The sequence below is a fragment of the Equus asinus genome, chromosome 23 (genome assembly GCF_041296235.1).
Source record: "Equus asinus isolate D_3611 breed Donkey chromosome 23, EquAss-T2T_v2, whole genome shotgun sequence".
Lineage (NCBI taxonomy): Eukaryota > Metazoa > Chordata > Mammalia > Perissodactyla > Equidae > Equus > Equus asinus.
In genome coordinates this window covers 38,838,231-38,860,521 of record NC_091812.1, presented here as the reverse complement: position 1 = coordinate 38,860,521, position 22,291 = coordinate 38,838,231, and the positions used below count along the sequence as shown (strand labels likewise).

Genomic DNA, 22,291 nt, shown 5'->3' with positions numbered 1-22,291 from the left:
ACTCCATCCCACCTTCTATTCTACTGCCTGGATGTCTCACTGGCTTCTGAATTAGTGACTGCTTTCTAATAGTTGTCTTGAAACAGTACACAGGCTGGTTTCATTTTACACTGTCCTTTATCTCCTGCTATAGTTGCAGTCACACTGGCCCTCTTGACACCCTTAAGAGATTTGGAAATTAAAAAGAGGGGTAGAAGAACATGGCTATGAAGACTCAAGACTTCTTTCCCGTGACCATTTTCTCCCCACACCCAAAACACTTAACCCAAAGTTTTGTACTTGCATCCATTACTTTGGGAAACACCTGCACTATTACTTTTTTCTTTATTAAAGCAAACAAAAAAAATTTGTTTCATGCTGAGTTGATGTCACAGACAGCTCTGATGAACAATCTCATTGCTGAGGAGTACATCCTGCTAAAAACCATAAAAATGCTGCAGCGACCATCGTTATGATTTATGTGCCACACGGAAATATGTCTGGAGCTGAATGCCATGGCTAGAAGTTACTAGGCCTTAGTTAAAGGCTAATGAGAACAGTACATCAACTCATTACCCTATTTTCTGGAGTGCCATAGTTATTTTGGTACACCTTTCATAAGCATTGTGTGCTGTGGGAAATACAAAGTGGCAGTACCATCCAGAAATTTTATTTCTCAATTACATTTGAAATAGGTTAAATACCAGCTCAAATTTCTAAACCCCATCCCATAGCTACTTCCCCCTCAGCTATTTACAATGGCATTCTAGCAAAATAAAATATTTTGGACACTCATAGATTCTGACAAACTTACCTATGTTAACAACAAATCATGGTCATTACAAACCTCAGATTAAATTGCTGTAATACTTGCAACCAACAGCAAAAATAAATTTCTATTTTAAAACATGTTTATAAGGTGTCTTCTCAGTGACAAAAGAAAATATTCCCAGACACTGGTAAACCGCAGAAATAGCTTTCTTAGCTTTCTAATTCAAGATTTTGACTTCGGAGGATACAGTTTAAAAATTTTAAAACACAGTCAAAATAGTCTCCCTGTGCTTTAAGATTCTGGTAAAAGCCAGTGTGCTTTGTAGAGTTCATACCCCTCTTCCTGCGTTTCTTTAACGTTCACGTGTCTTCTATATATACAGCAGTGAGTGAAGTTAAACTGTCGTGCCAGATTGCACTTTGGAAGGATTTCGCCACAGTGTAAATCAATCTGGTGATGTGTCACACTTAACCAAAGGACTCTAAATTTAAAGTGTTTAAAAGAGTAAACAGCATGCAGAAGCATGCTGTCTAAAGAAACAGGTTGAAAGATGTATTTTTATCATTTTCATATTTAGAAAAGATTAAACTTCATGTCTAATTCTTCAAGGCTTATGAGAATGGTTTTGACTTCATTATTAGATCGTAAGCAATTTATAATCAACTTTTATTCTTCTTTGTATCCCCTCCCCTCCATGAGCTTACATAGTAAGCAAGGAAAAACTTATTAGATGAATCAGCTTCTCAGAAGACCTGTGAAATAGTACATTCATGTCTGTTACAGATGGGAAATGGATGCATAGAATTTTAGGACTTATTAAAACTATATGCTATAGTCGCAAAATGGAAATGAAAAGCCTGACCTCAACACAGACAAGTACATTTCTGTCCCACATCAATTTAAGAACTGAAATACACGACTGACTCTGAGGACAGTACATTGACATCTTTTTATTTTTTCTGAAAATACCTCAAGGTTAACTTCAAGATCACTTTGCCTAAACCCGCAATCACATTTTTCATCCTGTAAGAAAGACTACTTACTAAATTCTTGTTCTTTGGGCAACACGTTAAATCACTTTAATAGGAATACTAGTCTGAATGAAGACCCAGTTTTCCTAAAGAGAAGTTGTAGGAGATTGTGAGCTTATTATGCAAGATTTGAAAGAGCCAACCGATGGTATAATTGGATGAGAATCTGTCTCTCCTAGAGAATAATTTCCAATCAGTATTATCTCCACCACCATTGATAAAATGACACTGAGTTAATAGGGAATAAATAGAGTGATAACTATTTGGTTTTAAAAAAATCTTTTATTAGAAGATTAATTTTACCAAATGAAACAAAAATCTTTGATGGGTACTTTGATGTCAAAGATGTTTCATTCATCTGTTTGGACTTTCCATAGTTTGTTTAGAGAAAATTGTCAAACGTGAAATATGAATTGTCCCTTTGCTTAGTATGCTCTTATTATTTCTTAAGAAACAGAAAAGAGAACATTTCTCTTAAGAGGAGTTAGTTCTTAGTACTGCAGCAAAATAAAATAAAAAGGATGTCAATTTACTGTTCTTAATACTAAAGTACTGCTAAATACGTAACAGTCATAGTCTTTAAGTGTAAATTCTGGCATCAGTCACTGGTTCCCAAAATAAATCCAATCACATTTTCACAATCAAAACATAGAACACTTCCTTTTCAAAGTTAAAAAACAGACATAGCCAAAATTTAAATAGCTCTTGAATACTTCCTGTTTTAGAAAACAAAAACCAAAAAACCCTTCAGAACAGTCAGTTCGTTGATAATTTCTCTCCTTCTAGTCTTCAGTCATTAATACCTCTATCTTATAGAAGGTAAAATGACATTCAAAACAATTTGGATGCTTAAGAGGCAAATCCTGGCGAAAAGTGAAGTCGAGGAATGGAAGTAATGGTTCAAGTAACATTTCTGTGAAACGGGATTTTACTCCTGTGTCCATTCCCTATCTGATAGGAAGGGAAAAACAAGAGCTTGCTAAAAGAGAAAAAAAGTTCTATAACTAGGTCATCGGTAAAAAAAAAAAAAAAATACAGGCTGATGAATACTACCATATAAATTAGTCAAACATTTTATTATAGAGTATATATTTATATCAAAAGCACAAAGAGTTTTATTCTGAAAACCAGGAAGATTGTGATGTTACAGAAGTATGATTCAGTAATTCCAGTCCATTTCTATGGGTAGTGAGTGCCTTATCACCTCAGTTAAGACAAGGTGCAAATGAGGCCAAGGTCACAGGTCTGATCACCATATGGGTCCCTTAGCATTATTTGGTTTCTGAAATTGAGGAATGTATTCCCAATCCCAGCAAGCCATTTCCAAATGTTTGCTACTAGTCTCAATGGGACTGAACCAAAGACTACACTCAATACAAATCAAAGTTCATGTTCCTATACATCAGAAGATTAATCCTCACATAATAAGGATAGCATAATTAGCACTGTCATCTAACTCCAAATAAAATGAATCATCAAATATCATGGCATATTTGAAGTGAATTATATAGGACGTAGTAAAGCTAAGAAGCATTCTATGGTAACTGAGCTAATAAGAGGAATGACAAATGTAGTAAAAGCCATCATTACCGATAACGATCACTAAGTTCTTAGAAATAAGTAGTTGCCAGGTCAAGGCAGTTAGCTCTACAAGATTTCTCTTGCTTTTTAAAAAAGTCCTTGGGCTACACTAGAGTGAAACAAACAATAACCATAATTTAAAAAGTCAGATTCTTCTTCCTGTTTGTTCTTACAGGCCATTAGTATTCTTTTAAAACTTGCTCCCTGAGAGATCCCAGACTATGTCAAGTACAGAAATTAAGAGTGAGCTTGAAGTTGATCTTATTAAAAAAAATATTAGCTTTATCACTTTTTATATCACTACAATGCTTAATATTAAAAAGTCAACAGAGTAAAATCAACTTCTAAGGAATATAGTTTTGAGAATACTTAACGGAATAAATTTAGTGTTTATATAAAATAGATATTAGTCAAGGATTTAACTGATGGTGCCGAAAATACAAACATAATATTATTTTAAGGGGAAAGACTTTGTTTTCATTTGTACCACCCAGCTTATTTAGTAGATTATCAACTACTGATTTATTGCTTTTAATATGATGAAACACGAGATCTGACAGCTAAATTAGCAGTAGGATACAAGTACATTTTTTATCTTTAATCATTTTTATAGAATAGGACATGTACATATCCATATAAAAAGAGACTGTAGCAGATGCCTCCTAGAATCAACCAGTTCTTGTAAACATTACATTTGTGCAGATTTTCATACTTTGATTCCAAAATTGAGAACAATAAGATTAAAGGCAAATTTAGTAGCGCAAAAAAAAAAAAAGTCCAGTTTGACTTCCTGCAACATACGGTACCACTCCTCTCTCCAGGAAAAACAAAACAAAACAAAAAAACCTAGCAGCACATAAAAAAAAATGTTACAAAACGTTTCAGTACTCTTTTTTCCCTCCCATCAAAAACTGAACAAAAATAAAGTGCAGCACCCATAAAAGTGTCAAGAAAATAGCCAAGTTCTTCCTTTCTTGTAACAAAATAGCACTTGGCCTCAGCAGTCTTAACCAAATTATACAGTGTCCATCATTTTGGGTTCATCATCTTCTTTATGTACCACTGAGTTTAAACTGCAGAGAGCTGTATTGATAGAATACTGAAGATAATCTGGATTCTGAAAAAAAAAGTATAGGGAAGAAACAATGGATGATAACCAGTTTTATGCCAGTATATGCAACTACATATTCAGTTTCACATTCTCTCCATTTCTCTGCAGTACAGCAGAGTGAGAAAGAAGATGGACTTTGAAGTCAGACTTGGGATGAAATTCAAGAAGTCAAAAAGAGAAAAAATAGACTATTACCACTTAATCCAAAAAAGATGTGATAAAGACAGAATGATCTATGTGAAAAACAGCAATGTAATAAACATTACTTTTTTCTCCTTTTAACAAACTGTATAATTTTAACTATTTAATCATACAAGGCTACATCATTCATGTTATTTATTATATGTACATAGCCATTGATAATTTAAGAGATAAATATGGCATTAAGCCAGCAATATATTTTGAAGATCACTATCTAATAATTATAACAGTAAATACTAAACACGCCAAACACTTGAATAAGGAAAAAAATCCATTTATAAGTAAAAATTATAGCTATCTTCAGAGTTGATTCTGGTTTCCCAAAGGTTAAAATCAAGTGAGAAACTGTTAATCTTTTGAGAGGTACTTGGGCCCCTATTTAAAAAATTGAGAATAAAAGAATAGCTTTTTTTGTTTATTTTTTAAATGGAAAAACTCATAAATGTTCTACTTGTTTATTTCTAAAACTAGGAACAGAAAACCTTATTCAATAAATGCAAAAATAAAAACATTATTTGTTAAAGCACCATGAATAGGGGCATAAGCCCTTAAGACCCAGGACTTTGGAAAGTTCTTCTCCAAGAATTCGATTTTGTCTGGTCAGTTGTTCTGAATATCTGCTGGTAAGAGTTTTACTACTGTATCACCTAGTTTCATTTGTTTATTTTATTTAATAAACACCAATGAGGAAAATATTGCAAACGGGACAGCTGCTTTAAATCTCCCCTTCCCATAGGGAGGCAGCATTTTCAAAAGATCCACTTAATAAAGTCCAATAGTTTGTGATTCCTTTATTGTAAAAGTCAAAATCTAGCTAGAAGTTGGATTATTCCCAAACTGAGGTCTGGGACACTAAAATAACATTGACCTCAGATGAAAATAACATCACAATTTAATAAAATTAAAAGCTAGTCTATAGGATAAACCTAAGGTAACTATTACTTTTATCTCTATCCCAAGAGGCTTTGGTTTAGTTCTCTCAAAACTAAGGATAATAGTATGTGGCTTATTTCACCAGATTGTTATCAATTAAAAAAAGCAATGAAAAGCTAAACTGTTACCCAAGTTTAAGTTTTATAAAAGATTAATATTCTCATTACATTATCCGATTCTCCAAAGAAACAAAGTGCTAAGACATTTTCTAACAATCCAGGCCCAATTCCAAAAGCCTTCAGAACAGAGCTTATAATTATTCTATTAAGACTAGGCTCCAGTTTTCCGTGAGAGAATTTTGACTATTAGAGTTGGCTAAAAAGTGTCTCCAGAACTCATCTACCCACTTCCCTAAGAACTGTAAGACATCATCATGGAGAGACTTAAAAAAAAAAAAAGGCAACCAATATACCTAACCTAATCTACACTCAAGTTCCACTGTTCACCCCATATTCTCATCTGGTACCAATCTCAACACATGTCTTGTCCCAGTGATCAATTCTTCCCAAGAGCACATGACTGAGCGTCTTGCCCTATTTCCAATAAACAATTCAACAACAGTACAGGGGAATGAGCAGTGATGTAGGATAGGAATCTAGGATTAGGATATTAGCTCTGTCACTTATTTTACTGACTTCAGGCAAATTACTTGACCTCCATAAGCTGTTTATTCATCCATAAAATGAATGAAAATGAATCACAGAGTTTTTGAGATTAAATGATACAACATAAAGTATTTTGCAATCTATAAACTGATATAATAAAAATGGGATTATGGTAAGCTTTTCTTCCAAATCTCCTCTGAGCTGACAATTTAGTCCCTCAGGCTGCCTCTCATCTTATCCGGTTCCCCTCAACAGGTTGACAATCCTGCATATCTAGCTGAAATCTTATCTAGCCCTTCTCTCCCTCAGGAGGACTAGACCAGGATGCTCAACTTCTCCCACCAAGAGGAACTGGTCTGTTAGCTCAAGTGAATTAAGCATAAACAGCCCTAGTAACATCAGCAATTCAAAAGTGTCAAAATTGTATAATCTCAGGCCTCCTGCCAAAATGACTGCAAGGGGATACATACCTAGCAGCAGACCTCAGTTGCTATCTGATTTGTATGAGAACTTACTTCTCTCAAACCAGAAGCAACTCTAATACAGGCTTCTTATATTTTAATGTGTACTTTCCCCCTCTTATGTTTAGAATCAATGATATCCTTCAAAAGTCTTTTTCCTTTGCATTCATTATGTGATATCTTAATTTTAGGAGGTTTGTATACTGGACTTGACAGTGACTTCATCATAAAATCTCCTTGGAAAGACGACTCTCTGTGGGCTATTTCTCAAGGAAACGAAGAGAAAATTACTATATTTAAACAGCATTAAGAGAGAATCTGCAGGACAAATGGAGAGGGAATATTGCTTGCATGTCTAACTAAGGGGTAACGTTACTAATTATTTAAAAATCAGGCCTTGATTATTTCCATCCTTGAGAATAATATTTTTGGCTGAGTTGAATATAATAAATTGCTTTCCTTAAATTGTCCCTTTGGCTTACAATACATGTAACTGGAATGTTGAAATTATAGAGACATAGGGTCAAGATACTGAAAATCTCAATTCCTACCAATTTATGAGATTTAAAAATAAATTCAGGGCTCTCCTCACATTGCCTTCTGAATGAGACTTCCCTTTTCATTGTGTAGGCAACAGACTAAACTGGCTAAAGCTGGTCTTAAAATCTTGGGGCCTGGGAAATGAGAGATGACTGGGGTCAATTAAAATGCCACAAAAATCAAAATGGGCAGCAACTTTCTAATGATAATTTAAAATTGTAATCCTAAGTAGTATCAGACAGACCAGTGATCTAACTTCCTCTTCTTTTTGACATAAGTTCTTTCATGCTAGTGACATGGTTTTATCTTGATCTAATAGCAGACTTCAGAGGCTCAAACAGTTGGCCAATGTTACCAGAAAGAGCGGCTTAGCATGAACAACATTAATGTGTAGTAACAACGTTACATCTGGTAGGCAACACCAACATTTAACAAGATAACACTAAATAAACTCATGTAACAGATCATCTTGGTTGCCACTTGGATGTATGCTTTGAAGCTAATTCATCCTGATAAATTCTTAACAATATAGTTCTACTCAGAATGGGAGGGGTTCCTCAGGAGCCATGGTGAGAAATTTATGACTGAGAAGATCAATAGGTAACACCCGCCCTTAAAAAAGCTTAGGTGCAACTCATCTCTTCTATACTTACAGCAGTGGAATTTGGTGTCTCTCTAAATACCTAAGGGATGGAAGAGATTTAGTGCCAAATTAAGTTATCTTCTGAGGCAAGAATATTTTTAACATCTAAGAAGAAAAAGTAGTCCAAAAGAACAAAAATTATGTGAACTAATACATTTATAAAATAAGTATTTGCTGGGGCTGGCCCCATGGCTGAGTGGTTAAGTTCGCGTGCTCTGCTTGCGGTCCAGGGTTTCACTGGCTTGGATCCTGGGCGCGGACATGGCACCGCTCATCAGGCCATGCTGAGGCGGCATCCCACATGCCACAACTAGAAGGACCCACAACTAAAATATACAGCTATGTACTGGGGGGCTTTGGGGAGAAAGCAGGAAAAAAAAAAAAAAAAAAAGATTGGCAACAGTTGTTAGCTCAGGTGCCAATCTTTAAAAAATAAATAAATAAATATTTGCTTTTCCAACTTACCTGTGGTAAGGATTCTAATAAACCTATAGATCCAATACCAGAATGGGGAACATGATTCTGCACTGTCATAGGCTGAAAACTTGGTGATTGAGAATAAAGTCTGACTCTTGACTTGAAAGCTTCAAGTTCATTTTTGAATGCTTCAAAATAACCTTCTTCCTCTGCCTAGAAAACAAAGAAGACTGTGTTTCTCAAAACTTCCAGACCACACAGTAAATTCTAACAAGCGTCTATCAGGTCTGAAGTGGAGGAAGTAAAGATGAGGTGAATAGTTTAAACGTAGAAACCACCAAGATCCCTGTCAGATTTGTGAAAACTGCCTGTTTTATAGGAATATTAATGATTGGTTTGTTCCATTTCCTTCTGTTTCAGCAAAATAAAACAAACTAATAAGAAATGACCCCTCTTTATAAACACACATACAAATACAACAAAAGAAAGTAGGCATTCTCTGTATTTCTCTTGATTTATCCGTATTCTTGACAGGATCCAAAATAGTCCTCATTTAACTTGTCATATTCATTCTATCCTCTTCCCACTGCCAACCAACAACCAAGGGATATTCTTAAAACCTTTTAATTCTCCATCAATGAGGAGGCACTATTACCTGTTTCTAGTAATTCTCTAACCCTATACTCCCTATTTGTAAAAGTGATGAAAACCAAATAAAACTCAACATTCAACTTCATTATGGAAATATCTTAGTGTTTAAGTTAAGCAAGTACCTTCTTTTCAACATTATGGAAAGAAGTACAATGAATTATGTTGATGGAGGGGAACTCCCTCCAAGATATATAATATAAATAAAAGTCTTGATACAAAATACCCTGTTGGCAGTAGCCTCCATTTATAAACGTTTCCTTTGCAGATCAAGAATAGCACAATGCACATCCTTCACTTACAGAACATAGGCTTTAAGTTCAAGTGGTGGAAGAGATTTTGTCAAGATTTCATTCCTTAATATCTTGGAGCGCCTTTGTCTGAAGTGCTATTTTTACTTTAATGTAGTTTAGGTTGTGTAACCAGATTAAAACCTGTGGATTAGTTATTAGCATCAATATTTATAAACATAATGCAGACAGTGTTCTGTGCTGCCATTTTATCTTTTTATGAATTTAAGAATCATTTCCTTAATTATATGATAGCATTTCACTTTAGTCATTATATGGTATTCATATGGACATATGGAATGTTAGTCTTCATATCCAAAAGTAATCCTTCTGAAATGGTTATGCAGCAAACTATTAAAGGAATCAAGTGGCAAAAGTGCCGACCTTACTGCATGCCTAAGGCCTGGGGATTTAGATCTAGAGAGACTTGACTGAATTTTGCTTTATTAAGCAACCTATGGGTCATTTGCTTAATTTCTCTATGCTAAGTTCCTCACTTGTAAAACAGAAATAATAATTGTCATGAAATGTTATGATTTAATGAGTTATTGCACATAAAGTGCTTAGAATAGTACCTGGCACAAAGTAGCCCCCCGTGAAAGTTATTCCTAATTAAAACAAAAAATATTATTAAGAACACAGTGTTAAGATTAAAGACTTCAGTGCTTTTCTGTTCTATTTTGTCAAAGTAAATTTCAAAGAATATATATAGTTTGGCTATGTTCCATTGTCCTATTAAGGACTATTTTCAAACATATCCATTAATGTAAGATGAAAAAGAAAGTATGGTTTATATTATGCCTATGTGTCAAATGACTATTTAGAATAGTCATCAGAAACCTACCTAAAATACCAACTCAATTGTTTACTCACTAAAACTCTACTTCTTTGGGACAATTTCCTGTTTAGGTTGCACTTTAGAAGAGTTTACAGCATTAAAGGTGGGTTATTGCCACCCTGACATACTTTTTTAAATTTAAAAACACAATTTTTTTCTGTATATAAAAGAAAATATGTTCATCGTAGTCTATTAGAAAGAAAATAGAAATCATTTATAATTCCACCACCCGGTATAATCAAAGTTAAACTTTTGGTATATAGTATTTCCTTCTAACTTCTAATTGTGTATGCTAAAATGTATCATATATGCAAAAGAACATGTAAAAAATATATTTATCTACAGTTTATTGGGCAAAACCCCACTATGTACCCACAGAAATTAGGAAACAGATCATTACTAGTGCCTTAGAAATCAGTTGCCAAGAGCATTCCCTCTCTCTCTCTGAGGTTACCATTATTGTAACTTTTGTCTTAATCACTCCTTTTGCCTCTTTAGTTTTATGGCCTATATATGTAGTATCCCTCAACAATATATTGTTTAGTTCTGCTTGTTTTTGAACTTTATAAAAAATACAAAATATTTTTTAAATGATACTGAATCTGTCATTCTGTGACTTGTTTTTTCATTCTCGTTTTTTTATCCATGCTGATTGCTGGTTAGTATTTTACCAAATGAATATACCATAATTTATTCATTCTACTGATAACAGACATTTGATTGTTCCCAGGCTTTTTGCTATTATGAACAATTCTAGTATGAACATTACGGTATCTAGTACACATGTGTAAGAGTTTCTCTAGGGCAGTAGTTCTCAAACTTTATGATCTCAGGACTCCCTCACACTTGTGAAAATTACTGAGGAAACTAAAGAGCTCCTGTTTATGTGGGCTATATCTGTCAATATTTACTGTGTTAGAAATTAAAACCAAGGAATTTAAAAAATATTAACTAAAATATAACAATAACAAACTCACTACATGTTAATATTTATAACATATTTTTATTTAAAAAACTTCATTTCCAAAACATGAGAAGACTGACTTAATAGAAGATAGCTACATTCACACATCTGCTTCTGTATCAGTCTCTACTGTACACTCATGAGAGAATGAGTATGAATATGGCAAATAAAATCTTGGTATTATTATGAAAATAGTTTTGACTCAGGGCCTCCTGAGAGGGTCTTGAAGACCCTTGGGTGTCCTTGGACCACATATTGAGAAATCTATTTTCTAGCGTATGTACTTAGAAGAATTTCTGGGCATTAGCACTTGTTCAGCTCTACTAGGAAATTTTCCAAAGTCGTTGTACCAATTTATACTCCCATAAGTAGTGAATGCAAATTCTTATTGCTCTACTTCTTGTACAACTTTTAAATTATTACTAATCTAGTGAGTGTGAAATGGTAGTTAATCTTTCTAGAGATATCTGTCTTTCTTTAACATGGCCAGCATCATCCTGTATATATTAACAAAGTATCACTTCTTTTGACTTGATAGCAAAGCATTTTCTCAGATCATTAAAAATTCCTCAAAAATATAATCTTAATGGGGGCTGGCCCCGTGGCCGAGTGGTTAAGTTCGCACGCTCCGCTGCAGGCGGCCCAGTGTTTCGTTAGTTCGAATCCTGGGCGCGGACATGGCACTGCTCATCAGACCACGCTGAGGCAGCGTCCCACATGCCACAACTAGAAGAACCCACAACGAAGAATACACAACTATGTACCGGGGGGCTTTGGGGAGAAAAAGGAAAAAATAAAATCTGTAAAAAAAAAAAAAAAAAAATATATATATATATATAATCTTAATGGCTGCATGATATTCTGTGTACAGGTTTGGTTTTTTTTAACCATTCCTCTAACTGCTGAATTTTTAGGTTGTTTCCCCTTTTTTTCAATACACAAGTCTGATTTCTCATTAAACTGTGACTTCTACATATGGAGGATACCATACCTGTTTTGTTCTACACTGTCCTGAGCATCTTAAACATGTGTGCTTTGCATTAGTAGGTGCTCAATATTTACTGAATGAATAAACGATGGGACACTCTAATTTTCCTGAATACATACATTCATTTGAACGGGTCTCAGTTTCATATACATGCTACAGTACAGCCTCTTATATTGCTCTCCTAACTCTAAATTAGCATGAAATCAGCAATATAATTTTCCTTTCCGCTATAAAGTCTACAGAATTTAGCCTGTGGTATCCTGGTTGGATGGTTTCCTTTGATATGTACAGACCACAGAAATCTCAGCTAAGGCCTAACCTTCCCATTTAACAATACCAAATAGCTACTTACTTTGGCTTTCTGGAAAAACAAACGAAAACACCCTCTTGGATCCACATTACAACTTTTGGCCATTTCCATAATAAACTGCATTACAACAGCTTGATGTGCTATTTGTTCCATTAAAGCCCCTTTCTGAAAATAAAGACATTAAAATTACAAAAACTACCTCTGGAAATATACTTAATATTGTGATTACTATTTGGATTTTTAAAACATGAATTTTCTAATAGGTTAAAAAAGAACAAGGTGTAGGGGCCGGCCCAGTGGCACAGTGGTTAAGTTCGCGTGCTCCGCTTCGGTGGCCTAGGGTACACGAGTTCGGATCCTGGGCACAGACCTTATACATTGCTCATCAAGCCAAGTGTGGTGGCACCCCACATACAAAATAGAGGAAGACTGGGAAGAGATGTTGGCTCAGGGCCAATCTTACTCATGGAAAAAAAAAAGGTTTATATTATATGGGAACCAGAGACGGGGGGTCAGGGAAAGCACACTGGAAAAGTCTCCTTATGCTGACTGAAACAGCTGAAAAAAAAAAAATCCCACAGTAAACTCAAGTAGATCTGAAAATAAAAAAAAATTCTAATTCCATTCAATGACCTTCCTACTTTCATTTAAAGTAAGGTAAAAAACAAAACAAAAAACCAACAAAGTAAATCAGAATTCCACTAAGGTTCCCAGAAACTCAAGGTTCACATGATACCTGTTCAGCTTCTAGATGAAAACACCATAAAATAAGATATTTAGCAGTTTCTTCACATACAAGGTATGGATGGTCAGACAAAAATCTCTGACTATCATCCCATCGACTCAACATACCTGTAAAAGAAAAAGAATTAAATCATGAATGTCAAATATTTTCTTCTTATAAGCAAAGAAATGGTATTTAAAATAAAATGATTCTCTTTAAAGACAATTCATATTACCACAGCAGTATGTTATCGTAAGAGCAAATGAAAAGGGATAAAACTTTAAAGCAATAGCCAGTATAGTGGAAACAGCCTCCAAACTTCACAGCAAGTTTTATTTTAGATAATTAGGCTAAAGTAGGGTCACCAGTTTAACGCCAAAAAAATCCTGCCTCTGGGGGATGCCCGAAGTTCCAGGCCATTGGGATAGTTGGTTATCTTAGGCAAAAGTAAGTACAGATGATTTCAAGAAATTCAACATTATTTATTCATAGAATACAAATTTTTCTATTAGAAAGATGGAAAAGAAAGCAAAACCTCAAGAAAAATGCTATGCAAACAAAAACTTAGTAAAAGATTCAGGAAAACCACATTATCCCTATTAAAAAATGTTTAAAATGATATGGTAAAAAGTTGACAGCATGGAAAACCAATCCATTCAGTGTCATAATAGTAAACATACTTTAACCATTTTAGTCATGTTAACTAGTCATGTTTATATACATAGAAAACAAAATCTTTCAAAAATCAGTTAAGCATATTTGAAAATTTTGCTATCTTGCTTCAAAATATCAAACTATCCCAAATACTATTTAAAGTGTATCTTCATCCAAATCAGTAAGAAATTTGGTCAAAAAGTTGATACCACCCAAGTAATCATGTAACCAGCAAAGTATAAGAAAAATGAACATTTTATGAATAAACTGCATAAAAAGAAGGGAAAAAAATCTAAAGTAGTATCCATTGTCTTGCCTTGACATAACTGAAGGATGAATAATATTCTGAATATTTTTGGGGAAAAAACACCATAGGAAAAAGATTTCAAAATGCCATTTTAAAAGCCTATTAACGTATTACAAAAACTATGTTTACTAAATTAACAGATTACTTGGGATCAAAAAAATATGCCTTGAACCTTAACTCCTAACACTACCCAGCAGCATTTTCACCCCAACAGTACACCACTGCTTCTAATCCTTAGAACACAGCATGCTGTTTCCCAACTCTGCCTTTGTACATGGTGTTGCTGTTACCTTGCCTCCCGTATCTACATGGAAAACTCCTCTGTTTCTCATAATCTAGCTCAGATATTACCTCCTTTTGGGAAGTCTTCACTACATCAACTCCCATCCCACTGCTTTTCCCCAATAGAGAAAACTATTTTTTAGTTCTTTGTGTACATATTTCTATTACTATATTTATATGAATAACAGTTAAAGATCTGCATGATTTATATATAGCAACATATCCAAAACTGAAAAAATTAATGCTAATCTTATACTCATAAGATAAACAGATACCAAGGAAGCAAAGAGCAACAGACAAAAGCAGACTGGTGAGGAGCTGGAAAGAGGCTAGGGAATAAACAAAGACCATGTCCTGGAGGGTAGTGCTAGATAACAATAGACTGAACTTTGCTTCCCCTCACCATTCGGTTTACTCTCAATCTGTTTTATTTAGGACCAAAAAAAAAATCTAAAACAAGAGCTGTACACTGCGTCACAAGTAGCTACACAACTAGAGTTTGTCACTTATTTTCTCTTTGGTCCCCATTTTATAAATCCACTTTTTGTGCACATGTTTATGATACCAAATGTTACAAAAGAAGGAAACTCAAATAGTAGACTTACCAAAATGTCTGATTTTTTGCTCATATTTCTGCATAAATGATTTTGATTTATCTTCATCTTCTGTTTCTTTCCTTTTATCTTGATTAATAAAACTCTAAGAAAAAATTTTGAAGTTAAAATCAGATTTTATATTCTAATTGAACCATCTTTCTCAGATACTGAATGCCTAGCAATCCTTCCTATAGACACTAGTAGTATTATACTGATACTATATCATTAAATTCATCTGTTAAACTATTAAAAATTAAAATTTTCTTCCATTGGAGTTTCATTAGTTTTGTTTAAAATGATATTTGTGAGAAATTACAGAATTATTTTAGAAATCATACAAAAAAACAAATGAATTAACTTTTTTGTTAAACAATTTCCCTATCAAAGTTAAGTACAGAAAGATCCTTTACATACATAATTTACATTTTGCATTATTCATTTCCATTAAATATCTGCAACTCTAACCAAATCTTTGGAGTTCTTGCTGGAAATAAACTTAGAAATTCGAAGCATATACATAATAAAGTATATTTACTATAAAGTTTCTGATAAGACATAAACCTAAAATAGACTTTTGTCATAAACTTTCTTAGGAGATGCCAAACAGTTTGATTCTGAAATAAAGTACAAATTTCTATTAAGAAAGTCCTTATTTTCAGTTAAATAAGTCATAAAACAGACCAAGATGAAGTTTTTATCTAGCCAAAAAAACTGGCAGAACGGTTTCTCAGAACATTCTGTGATCCCATTTAAACCTTGAGATCATCGCTGCCAAAAACGTAAATCTGCCAGTTTACAATCAGGAAGCACAGAAAAGTTTTATTTATTTCAAAATAAAAGCATTTTTTTCCCCTTTAATATCTTCTTTACCTAAACCAGCTCTGTCCAATAGAAATATAAGCCAAATCACAAATGTAGTTTTCTATTAGCCACATTAAAAAGCACAAAGAAACAGATGAAATCAATAACACATTTATTTAAGCCAACATATAATTTCAACATGTAAGCAATACAAAAAAATTATTAATTAAATATTTTATTTTCTTTTTGGTACTAAGTCATTGGCATCTGGTGTGTATTTTACACTTACAGCACATCTCAATTCGGACTAGCCACATTTCAAGCACTCAACAGTACATGTGGCTAGCGGCTATCGAGTTGGACAGTGCAGATCTAGACCAGTCCTCTCAAGTCTCAAGCTCCCAGACAAAAATCAATGTACGATTTTGAGCAAATGACTGGAACATAAAGATAGTCCTAATTAATTTGTGGTATAAATGTAGGCTATGTTAGAACTTAAGTTTAAAAAAAGAGAAGTAGAGACAAGTAAATATTTTCTTTGTGACCAGTGTGTTAAAAGAAGAGACACTAACTTAATGAAACAAAGAAACATTGCTGTGACATTCCTTCTGGAAGAAAAAAATTATTTTAAATACTTATGGGGTATAAATACAAACCAGAAGTAAAATAACACTTTAAGAAGACACACTACTTAGAAGAATATACAGACATAGTGAATCATTCAGATAAAGAAATGATCATGTTGTGGGAGAGGAAAAATATATAAATATACATTGGTACAGGCACAGAAAAAGTCTAGAAAGATACAACTCTGTTAACAGTGGTTATCTCTGGGAAATGAAACTGAAGTGAAAGAAGCCTTTCAATCTACTTTACATACTTATGTATTGTTTTTTTTGTTTCATTTTGCTTTTTACAATAAGCATGTTGTACTCACAATTTTTCTTGATTAAAGAATAAAGTACTGATAGGGCTAGTGGTGGTGTACATTTACCTATGTGTATCATCTGTTGCTGTAGCACAACTAGAGCTGGTGCAGGGGAAGGAAATTAATGAGTGCTTAGAGAGTGGGTTGAGAGTGGATGCCAGGACAGAAACAAGCTGTGGTATAGACTGAGACATCTAGAGAATAATGATGGTTAAAGATGAAGTGAATGTGGACTTAGACAAGAATGAGTAGTCTATCTCTGAAGCTTGAGAGTTAAGTTTAGTATAAATAGAAAGAAGTTCCGCTGCACACACTAGTAGAAAATGACTGAATTTGATGGCCCATTTCTTGTTCAGATAAAAAAGTCAAAGAAGAAGGCCTATATAATCCAGTGAGAAACAGAACACTGATCTTACTATATTAACTACTAACCTGGCAAAAGTACTGTACTACTGTACTAGTCCTTTCAGTAATAATGCTTGTAACACTAAGTCCAGATTACTGCCTGAGTTTTACTAAATACACAATGCTAAATAACACTGAAAGACTTTATTTAATAAATCCAGTAACTATACATTGGTGTTACAAAAGTGATAGCAAGCTGATAGCACAGCAACATCAGAAAGCGCTCACGGACTGGATTGGTGGTTACCAGAGGGCAAGGAGGGAGGGGAGTGAGTGAAAGGGGTGTTTAGGCACATGTATATGTTGATGGATTATAATTAGTCTTTGGGTGGTGAACACAAGGTAATCTACACAGAAATCAAAATATGATGATGTACACCAGAAATTTATATAATGTTATAAACCAATGTTACTGCAATAAAAAAATAATAATAATAAAAGAAAGCTCTCATAATATCTGAGCTTTACCATGTGCCAGGCAGGCACCATCCCACGTACTTTTAAGACATTACCTTATTTAGTCTTCATACCCACCCTGTATCATTGAGGAAACTGAGGCTTAGAGATGTTAGGTGACTTGCCCAAGGTCACAAAGCCAGTACTGACAAAGCTGAGATTTGAGGCAGTCTGGTATCAGAGCCCACACTTATGTCCAGTGTGCTACAGTGCAACCATATATTTGTATTAAGAACCACCCACATTAGACAGTATCGGGGATACAGGTTTCTGTAACAAGCACTTTCATAAACTGTCAAAACTGAACACTGTTTTACAGGATTCGGTTTCTTTGCTAGCAAATATGCACAACTGGTTTGCACAAACACTTCAGTTTTTTTTCTTTCATTATGGTCCAATAAAAGGCCATACCTTATTAAAAACATCCTTGCTTATGGCATCCATGTTCCACAGACACATTCTCTCTCTTTGTACTAGAGCCTCTTCTTTCTGCCGCCATTCCTCTTCCCGTTGCCTCAGTTCTGATACGGCTGTTTGTGCTTTGGCATGTTCCTGATCCAAGGACTCAGAGTTATGCAGTGCTAAGCTACCAAGTTTCTGCTGAGCTTCAGCGAGATTCCATTTGCACGCCACAGAGCTCTTCACAAACTCTTTCTGCTTTTGGCAAGCCAGTTCAATTCCATGGCTATACATCTGGATAAATAACAATGTTTGTAAGAAATGAAGAAGGCAGCACAGTTCAATTTTTCTTTTAGTCAAGGATTTCTGTACAATGTTTTTGGTATATAGGTATCCTGCCTTCCGTGTAGGCAGTTACATTTTTATATTATAGGCCTTGTTTCATCAAACTCTAAGTTTCTTTGTTAATCTGCGCCCCTCCCCCAACAACTAACAGCAACAAAAAGCCTAGCAACTAGCACAGAGTCCTGCATACAGCTGGTGCTCAACAAACATTTGATTTATAGTCTTTATAATCCTGAAACAGCAGAATAATGAGAACAGAAGCTTAAATCTAGGTCATCAATCTACCATCCAACATGCTGAAAACCAGACCTTCATAGTTTGGTTTTCCAAGTTCTTTACTGCATCGAACCTCTTATTTTGAAATAACCATTTCTTGGTTTCTATTTTCTTTCTTTACCATTCCAATCCTTGGTGATTTGAGAAGTTCTTATTGGAAATTTCTATTTATAACTGACTATATCAGACAGATATTCTTTAACTTAACCCTAATCAAAATAGGCAAAGTCATTTTAAAAACTAAAGCCAACTGACCCACCCCAATGACTCTGTTCCACTCAGAAGCAGTAGTAATTAGTTTTAATATTTACTGAACCACTACAGGTAAGGCACTATGATGGGTGTTTAATTCCTTATATGCCACAGCTCTATAAAACAAAAGCTGAAGGCACATATTTTTATGATTTCTTAGCTAAAATGTAGATCAATTTCAAACTGAGTACTCAGAAGAATTTTACTCCAATCTGTTCCCTTATCTGCATCACTCTTCAAGCCCTTTTAATTTCACACCTTAATTATATAAATACAGCCTTTCTCATCTTTAAGCTCTTCTCCACTCTACTAGACTTGGAGTGATCTCTCCAAAAAACGAATCCGGTAATATTACATACTTAGACCTTGGGATAAAGTGCAAACTCTGTGGCACAGCATGGTCCTTCATGATCTCACTTTCTATTCTCTCTCTAGACTCATTTCTAGTGATTCTTCTAATTGTCTGCTTACTCTTTTTATCCCCACTCCCCCAAACTCCTATCCCCATTTCAGATTCTGGCATCACTTCCCTCAGTTTTCTCTTATCCCTTCCCTTCCCATCCAGGTTATGCATACTTCTGTAGTAGTGTTTTCACACAATGTTGTGCTTGTTTGCTTACTCAACTATCAGCTTCTTGAGAGGCTAGAATTCAATAAATCTTAGATGAATAAATGATTCTCCACTTCTTGGAACAGACTAGTCGTGGCAAAGAATTCTCAGGCACGCAATATGCAAGGCCCCCTCTTCCTAGCTGAGATTTCAGGCAAACTTAGATTTCCATTGGGGCAATGTGGACACTGTTGCTATTCAGATGATTTATTTACTCACTTAGAAGGTTTGGAGCCCAGGTACCCGATGGCCCTAATCAACCAAGTAAAATATTTATTTTTAGTGTTTGCTATCTTAGAATAAGATCAAGAATAACTGTAGACTATGCTTAAAAAGGGGCCAGGAAAATGAGAAAGCGATAACATTTATTATTTTGTAAGGAATGACAAAGATATACTAAGAAAGACAATATGGACTAATGGAAATATCTTGCATTTTCAAATTATGTGGGAGCAAATGTTCATTCCTCAAATCAAACACAGAAATCTGACTTCCAAATTCCAAAGATGTTTTAAGTTTAAAGTCTTCTCCATGGACTACACAGACAACATTTGGCCATTTGAGCAAACTATGCAACATGCGCTAATTAAAAGATCATATTTTATCTGTGAACATACTCAGATTTTAGAGGGATATTAAACATAATTACATTTTCATGAACATAAATAGCAGCTGTTAGCATTAGGTCTACTAATGCAACTTTATGCAAAAAATTCTCAAACAGGCTCTCTAAATTCCAAACTGCCTTTACATTCAAGTGCATCTCAGAAGTATACATCACATATGACATTAAGATGTCTAGATTCTCCATATTTGGTAAAATTAAACCAAAGCTGTTTTTTTAAAACAAGATTATAAAATATTTATAAATTGAATTAAACATTTTATTCTTTCAAATATTCTAATCCAAATCTTAAATCCTAAAGTCAGCAAGATAAATAAGTAGGTTTGTTATAATCACATGAACTAACTTAGGATTAGTAATCACCTTGCAAAGTTTAACACCATTCAAAAGTAGTTTCAGCCATATAAAGTTTTACATTACATCACAGGATGGGCAGTGCAATATGTAGATGGGGAAAAACACTGTATCCAGGGGTCAGAAGCGAGCTCTAGTTTTAATTCTGTCACTAACTGGCTATATGGTCTCATGCAAATCACTTTTAACGAAGGAGATAAGCTATTCACTTCCAAAATCCCTTTCAAGTAAATAAGCTTATAATTCCAAGTGCACAAGTAAAAAGTTAATATACAGATATTTTTTAAATTCAGAGTTTCTCTTAGATTACTTTTATGATTCAAGCATAATGCACTGAAATTCTGGGGACCCTTCTATTCTCTCCATATGCCTTCAAAATTGACGATGACAGCTGCTGTTCATTCTTTTTTTTCTCTCTGTAACACATTCATTACGCGCTCATATAACACACTTTGTATATAAAGATGACACTAGCTATCCATAATTAGTGGCTGACTACTAACCATCAACTCTCATTCTGTCCTCCTAAAAAATGTCTTGCGCTTTCCCAGTGGCTGGCTGGCCGAAGTACAGTCTGTGGTTATGAAACAGCATTTTTCTCCATGGGAAGCCAACTAACGCTGTGAGCTGGGCATAGGATCGATGACCCTACACTTAATGGCAAACGATTTAAATCACTCATCTTCATTAACAGGTAGCAAGATGAGTCTGGAGAAAAACTGTATTAATTCAATTAAGCTCTTAGGGACCCCATTTTGCAAGAAGCCTAGAAAGCAGACACCAAAAATCCTTTTCATTGAACATATTAGTGTTTAGTTTGTGATCCTTCCAAAATATACTCGGGTTAGCAGAAAAACGAAGACAAGGTGATATGAGTAGGAAAGCACTCCCTAAGACAGGACCCAGAAAAATCCTAAATGGCATATCACATTTGAATAAGTTTCAGAAGAAGGAAGGCTGCGCTGAAAACCACAAGTAGCATCAGAAATCTGAAGAAAAACGCAAACGTGTGAGTATATGTTTTTACTGGAGATGATGTGAAGCCAAACTAAAAAGATAACCGTAAGGAAAAAATGGTCACGCGAATGGGAGAGATTTACGCCAGCATCAAAAGCGAGGTTTACAGAATTTGCTCAGATGTCAAGTCAGTGAAATTGGACCTGAAAGCTTTACAAGTCAGGAGCTCAGTGAACTGGTGAAATACAACCATACACCGTTCCTAACTGCCAACTATGCACAAGTATTAGCGCCTTCAACAGAATAAAGTGCTCATATAAAAGCACGCACAAGAGGACAAAGGGTCAGTGTTATAGCGTGAGCCGCCCCAAATCTGGGTGCTGTCAGGAGAGGGGTGGTGGATGGGGGAAGGAACGTCTTCCACGGGTGAGGAGGAATCTGCCAAGGTGAAAAAGGTGTGAGTGGTGGTGGAGGTTGGGAATACGTGGCCAGCCCCTCTTCGAAGCCCTCAGAAGATGCTACAATAGTCGTGGGATGGCATCAGGTCCCCGGGGGTGGGGTGGGGGGACGCAGAGTAGCGCAGAGCAGAGAGTCTCGGAGACAGGGAGTTTGGGGGCCCTCCCCACCCCACCCCACCGCACCCCACCCCCCACAGAATGCGGGCCCCTCTCACCTGGGCGCCGCCGCCCGGCAGCTGGGGGCAGCGGGGAGAACCAGGGGACACGTCCAAGTCACTCTCTTCCTCAGCCTCCCCCTCGGCCCGAGGGAGGCTCCAAGGTCCTGGCGGCGGCCACGGCTGCTCCATGTCCGCCTGCCCCCGACCCTACAACTGCCACTGCCAACGGACTTGGCGTGACTGGAACTTGCTGCGCCGAGCCAGCCGCCCCAGGGGGCCGGGGCCGTTACCCAGAATCCCTTTCCTGACCGCGATGCCGACGCACGCCCCACGCTAGCCTGGGCCGCGCCACCGGCGGACGGCGGAAAGAGACGGACTCGACTTTGTACGTC

At 35.5% G+C, this 22,291-nt stretch overlaps 2 protein-coding genes across 6 annotated transcripts in view; one reads left to right on the top strand and one right to left on the bottom strand.

Moving 5' to 3' along the window:
* AK3 (adenylate kinase 3) overlaps positions 1–10,651 on the top strand; it is a 27,545-nt gene extending 16,894 nt beyond the window's left edge. The window contains exon 6 of one of the 4 annotated variants that reach the window (XM_044756510.2): positions 6,866–10,651. The gene's annotated coding sequence lies outside the window, so the exon portion shown is untranslated. Of the gene's footprint in view, positions 1–133; positions 891–4,582; positions 5,791–6,865 lie in introns of those variants that run through there. The other 3 variants (XM_044756511.2, XM_044756509.2, XM_070495690.1) reach the window with 3 other exon arrangements.
* On the bottom strand, positions 2,840–22,291 carry CDC37L1 (cell division cycle 37 like 1, HSP90 cochaperone). Of its 2 annotated transcripts, XM_044756507.2 has the most exons (8): positions 21,957–22,291; positions 17,877–18,158; positions 14,885–14,978; positions 13,049–13,164; positions 12,355–12,477; positions 8,323–8,487; positions 7,868–7,897; positions 2,840–4,480 (listed from the first exon to the last, which is right to left on the bottom strand). In XM_044756507.2, exons 1-8 carry the CDS (start codon positions 22,086–22,088, stop codon positions 4,379–4,381), a joined length of 1,044 nt encoding a protein of 347 aa, XP_044612442.1. In that variant the 5' UTR covers positions 22,089–22,291; the 3' UTR covers positions 2,840–4,378. The 2 variants fall into 2 exon arrangements, with proteins under 2 accessions (XP_044612442.1, XP_044612443.1); XM_044756508.2 differs by lacking the exon at positions 7,868–7,897.